A 6000-nucleotide genomic window follows, 5' to 3' on the forward strand; every position below is an offset into this window, starting at 1 on the left:
TAAACATAGAGATGACTATTCAAAAGCAATGAGTTATTAGACATTTATATAAAACAATCAAACGAATCGTTCAAAGTAACAAAGCACAATAATACACATGTCTTTATGTTGGAATTAGTTATACAGAGAGAAGAAGAACACTTTTATTCATTATACTTTTTTGCAGTCGAAAATAATGAAGACAGTGCACTCTCTTATAAAAAGTAAAAAAAAATGCTTATTTGCAATAAAACTCCAAGTAAAAATCGATTAAACTATGTTGTGTTATTAAAAAAGAAACATAAAAAAACCTCTGAAAATGACCAATGCCATATAAAGATCTATGAATATACCAATGAAGTTTCACTTTGATAATAATATTTAGTTATTCTGTAGAGAAACAATTGATATGAAAGATAATTAAAGTTGGCATAAAATTACAAAGGACATTGAATAAACGTATTAAGATACAAAATGTAGATATATAGTTATTGCGCTATATGCATTCCTCCTAAATATGATCTATACACCTATGAAGTTCCAAGTTCTTATATTTTATACTCTATAGAAAACAAAAAAAACCGGAATCCCTAAAGAACGCCCAAAACGGTAAAAATTTAAAATAAATTTGTGTGAATACACAAAACAAAATTTCTATGCCACTGTCAAACCTACAATATCAAGGTGTTATCTGTTTGCCTTGTTATCTCATAAAACTAGTTCATACACACACATGGACATATCTTGATGTTCACAATATCATACACACGTAAACAATAATCCAAGTCTATTTCAAAAGAGGGATTATAGAGGTAAAATTATCTTCTGTTTATTGATGATATTTTTGACATAGAAGTTCGATGTTCCATAGACATGTTATTATAAAAATATGTGTAGATAAGGTCAATTTACTTAAATGAAAATGTATGTTTAATCACGGATTTATATTACATTTATTATAAATCCGTGGTTTAATCATTTAAACGATGAATTAACTGTTAAACCGTTATGTTTATCTTGAACACATAGTTTCATTGATTTGCCATTTTGCACTATTATCAAAACACCGCCCTGTACATTCAGTCATCTGGAGACGTTTTATTTTTCAATACTTGAAGCTAGTTCAGCTATGTATGTGGAACTTTTTTGTTTCTTCTATTTTATCTTATTTTAAGAGGGTCGTTCCATTATTCCTAATTAAATAATGTGTAATCACCCATACATTTTCGGTCAGAAGTATGATATTTTGACGTTGCACGGAAAAGTTGTGGTAAACGCCCTATCCCCGTGCCATAGGATATTTTGCCTGCTTTTTAAGTTGATCTGTTTACGTCTGCCTGTGATATGCAGGTTTCATAACCTTGGATCACCTTTCAAGATTCCATTTTTTATTTTAGTTTATACTGAATTTATTTTAGTTTGATTGCGTAGGAAGCTATAAGCTTTTACAGTCATATTTTCGAACCAACCAGTACGGTGCAATGAAAGTTTCTTGCACAAATTATCAACGGTTTTAGACTGACCGGGTTTGAACACAGCCGACCGGAGATCGTTAGATTACAGTCAAACGCGTTAACCACACGGTCATGTGGCCACACAATTTATTTCCAATTGTTTTCTCACTTATGTCAAACGTATTACTTTATTTGGGGACCATGTGCCGCTTTTCATGGAATGATACAAAAGTGTCATATATGAACATGCTCAATCGAACAGAGGCTAGATCATTTTAAATTTATTCCTTTCTGGGAATATGTTAATTCGTATTATTATGGACAGCCACTGTCTCACTGATTTATGTTGTACCGACTTCTATCTGGCTTATAATATGTATCATATGACAGATGTAAAATGTATTCACAGATATATGAAATGTCTGATGTAACAGCTAACGAGGTAACTATCCGTCAGTACAGACCAGAAGATGTTAAGTATTTGATGGAATACGCTGAAGAAAATGAATGGGATTTATCTATGTATGATCACTTGGCATATACAAGAATTGATCCGAATTACCTGATTGTTGCTGCAGACAAAGACGATGTGCCTGTAGGTAAGTATAATTCTCCTCAAGTTCTTGGCACGATCGACGATCGGTAAATATAATTGTTATAAACCTGTCAGATGAAAACTATTACTTAAAATTGTCTTCTTTGATTTACCATATAAGATAGCGTTCAGAACATCCCGACAATTATTTATGATCACCTCTGTGTTAACAAGGATTAAAAGGAAGGCCTACCAAGTGACAAAAACAGAGGGTGCATTATTTGTAAAATTAGAAATGAATGGATTTTTTCCATGTCAGTTATCGGAAAATAAAGTCTTCTTTTTGGTTAAATTATTATATAATGTAATAATGTCTGACAAACAGAAACAAAATTAATTTAAAAATGTCCACAATGACGTAGAATTACAACCAAATCCTGAATATGTCCAACACAAATCTGTATTATGTATATGTGTGTTTTAACCTGAATAAATATCTATCAATCTATTAACCTTTTACGTTAATATCTATTGACAGGGTTTTGTGGAGTAAGTCAAAATGCACCGGACACGATCTACTTTGGCAACTTTATCGTACGCAAAGATCTCCGGAAACGAGGCATTGGTCGATTGCTGTGGAAAGCGATGTTAGAAAAGGCCGGGGATCAGAACATTGTTCTTGATGGAGGCCCTGAGATGGCAGACTGGTACATTACTCATGGGTTCCCTTATCAGGCATATAAGGTTCAGTTTTATGCTGTTAAAGTTAATGACGAAATGAAACAAAACATAATGTTCAAATATGACACAAAAACCCTGATGGAAAGCATGTGGCCGGACTTAATGAAATATGACAGTCAAGTTTACACAAACTTTGACCGTACACGGCTATTACGTGCTTGGTTCACAGGAGATGATGTTCGTGTTGCTGTTGCTATGGAAGCTGGGAAGATAGTTGGCTATGGCAGCATTCACAGAAAACCAAACGGTGAATATGGACTGAGAAATATCTTTGGAGATAATGAAGATGTTATTGAAGCCCTTCTACATAATATGCTATCAGTGTTACCTGAGGGAACTGTTGTTCATTTTATGATGCCAGAAGACAAACCTTTACCGAAATATATTCAGCACAGCATGAAGGTTGAGGAAACAGCAGTTAGAATGTTTAACAAGGTGAAAATAGAAACAAACAATGAGAAGATTTGGTTCGCAACAGCGCATACTGTGTGATATACATTTTATGACACAGGAAAGCACGAGGCACAGTTTATCAATAGATATTTCTTTACCACTAATGTAAACATTTGTATTAATTCTACCAAAACTGAACATCTTTGATTGCATCTACTTATGTTGACGATCATATATGTAAATTGTGTAAATGTTCAATTGCACATTCTACTTTGTTTTGTCAAATTATATGACATAGTCATTTCCAGAATTTTACTAGATAAATATTATTTATTCTATACTGGTGTCGGAGTTCTTTAATTTTGCACCCGCGTCTGTCCAGCCAACTTTTCTACATTTCTCCTTACAATTGTCGGTCAAAGGGACATTTCTTGTTTAACAGATTTGCAATTGGAATCTGGGACGAATTGTCACTTATTAAGGAACTAGGGGCAAATTTTAACGGGCCTTAATCAAACTGTAAAAAATGGTCATATCATTTCCCTCTCTTTAGAATAAAAATGTATGTCATCTTTTCCATCATACCAAACAAAAGGACCATGATTGCTCTCATTTCATGAAGGATAACATTCCTAGACAAAATAAAAGGTCATAGCTTTAACATACTAAAGTAATTCACTAGGTCAGTTTCAATGTCACTAAATGCCAATTTGTCAAAAGATTGCATATCTTTAACAAACAAATATTGACATATATACTTAAAAGCTCTTTCGGTATAATTTGTTATGAAGATGTGATGTCTTTATTGTCCAAATGATAAAATGGACGGACTTTCAAATAGGTCTTGGACAGACTTTGATTGTAAAAGGAAATTATTATAAAAGTACATTGATATTGCTTGTGTGTCAACAATGTGTCGTTCCTGGATGTACTTTATTAAATATGCAAATGTGTGTTGGACATAATGACGATTTGTCACGTGCAAAAAATAGGTCTCTACCTCACATCTGTACATCGAAAGTTGTGTTATGAATTTTCACAAAAATGCACTGATATTTGTGCCCGTTTAACAATTCTGCCATTTCCAGATGAATTATATTATAACTTGTGTGTGTAAAAGAATCAAGTCTCTAACCCAAAGGTCAAAGTCAAACATGTACGTCCAAATTCACGATATAATAAAAATGTTTAGTCGACGTCAACAAGTCTGTCATTCCTGGATCAAGGTACTTTAAAAGTTATGCTGTGAAGTTCTCGTGTAAGTGGTCGTCAATGTAGTCCATAATTTTGTCAGTCCTTTTTTTTTGTTTTGGGTTTTACGTCACATCGACACAGTATAGGTCATATCGCGACGTTCCAGCTTTACTGGTGGAGGAAGACCTTAGGTGCCCTTCCGTGCTTTATTTCAGACACGAACGGGAACCTGAGTAGAACCACCGACGTTCCGTAAGCTAGCTGGATAGCTTCCTCACATTAAAGAATCCGAAGTCCCTGTCGGGATTCGAACCCACAGCGGTGAGGGGCAAGTGGTTTGAAGTCGGACGCCCCTTTGTCAGTCCTTGATGGGATTTGAATTAACTTTAAATGTGGTGAAAATAAAAATAACAAAATAATTTATAATCATTATATTTTGAGGAAATCTTAATTGCAGTTAACTTGATATGTGTATATTTATTTCAATACTAAAATTGTGAAATGTAAATTAATGTGTAAATTTTGTATTTTTTTTTGCAATTATGAAATATTAATTGATATGAATTGTCTGTTGCAAGACATCTTTGTTATTTGTCTTATAATTGCTTTATTTGTTATAATAGCTGCTGTACAAATTTATATATTTATTCACAGTGTCTGTATAAATTTATATAGAAATTTAACTCCTAGGTGTTGTTTTATGTAAAGTACACCACTTCAAAATGGCATCGATGAAGAAGGCTAGGTAGAAGAGCCAGTGAGTTGTTCCTGGTTTGGTCATATGTAGTCCATTTGCAGAAAGACAATGAAGAAATCATGAGGTCTCTCTACAGTAACAAACAATGCATCACATAAGTATACTCCCAAACCCCACCTCCCGTATGGAGCCCTTTTCTGTCACAATCAGATCCTACCAGTGTTAATGTAGGACGGGGAGGAAGTTCTTGTGTATGGATTTAGGACTCTGTTGTGTGTGTGCGTGCGTGTGTGGGTGTTTTATATGAAGATTTTCATGTTCATGTAAGTAAATGTTTTCTTCTCGTACATTTTCACTGTTTTTGTTGGTGTTCATTTCATATGTCATAGGAACTATTTTGTTATTCAATTAGAAACTACTTTTGATCTGTATTCTTATGTCATGTGTGACCTGATTCACAGAAAAAATAATAAGGTAAATTACTTTATTTTCTTTTACTGATATTTAGTACATTTCGGTCTAATCTAGCTTTATCTGTGATCGATTTTTAATGCTTTAAATAAAAAGCTCATTGCATTTTTCTACACTGTCGTAATTCTCAAAAATGTAAATTTGTCACGCAATTTCGCGACCTTTCAAATTTCATAACAGTTTACAACAGCACCCAATCGGAAATAACAGTTTATTGCATTCGCCAGACAGGGTACATATTGAATTGCATTTGGTCGCAAGACAGGGTACAGTGATTTTCTTTACATATTTTTGTGAATATATTGAGTATAATTAAGAAATAATTAATTTGCCTGGGTTATTATAGTGAGGCTGATATAAAAGACATAAACGATGTTTAAAAAAAATAGGGCTTGAATTATTATGTTATATTGAAATAGATATTAGAACTATATGATAATGTTTATGTTTAAAAAGTGTATTAAGTATAATTCTTATATTTCCAACTGTGCTGTTCTTCTATATTAACATACTAACTTAACAAATTAACACACAGA

General features: G+C 33.1%; 1 protein-coding gene across 1 annotated transcript; it reads left to right on the plus strand.

The window, feature by feature from the left end:
• The first annotated feature begins 657 nt into the window (after positions 1–657).
• LOC132717542 (uncharacterized) lies at positions 658–3440 on the plus strand. Its single transcript, XM_060701029.1, has 3 exons — positions 658–791; positions 1843–2032; positions 2507–3440. The coding sequence occupies exons 2-3, from the start codon at positions 1852–1854 to the stop codon at positions 3199–3201; spliced, it is 876 nt and encodes a 291-aa protein (XP_060557012.1). The 5' UTR covers positions 658–791; positions 1843–1851; the 3' UTR covers positions 3202–3440.
• Positions 3441–6000: the final 2560 nt, after the last annotated feature.

Source organism: Ruditapes philippinarum, unplaced genomic scaffold, assembly GCF_026571515.1.
Source record: "Ruditapes philippinarum isolate M1 unplaced genomic scaffold, ASM2657151v2 ctg4391_1_1_1_1, whole genome shotgun sequence".
NCBI lineage: Eukaryota > Metazoa > Mollusca > Bivalvia > Venerida > Veneridae > Ruditapes > Ruditapes philippinarum.

Bases quoted from the DNA above. Each gene is read 5' to 3' on its own strand.
- LOC132717542 (XM_060701029.1), top strand. From the start codon at position 1,852: ATGTCTGATGTAACAGCTAACGAGGTAACTATCCGTCAGTACAGACCA. The intron at 2,033-2,506 runs GTAAGTATAATT...ATCTATTGACAG, and splicing joins CAAAGACGATGTGCCTGTAG to GGTTTTGTGGAGTAAGTCAA.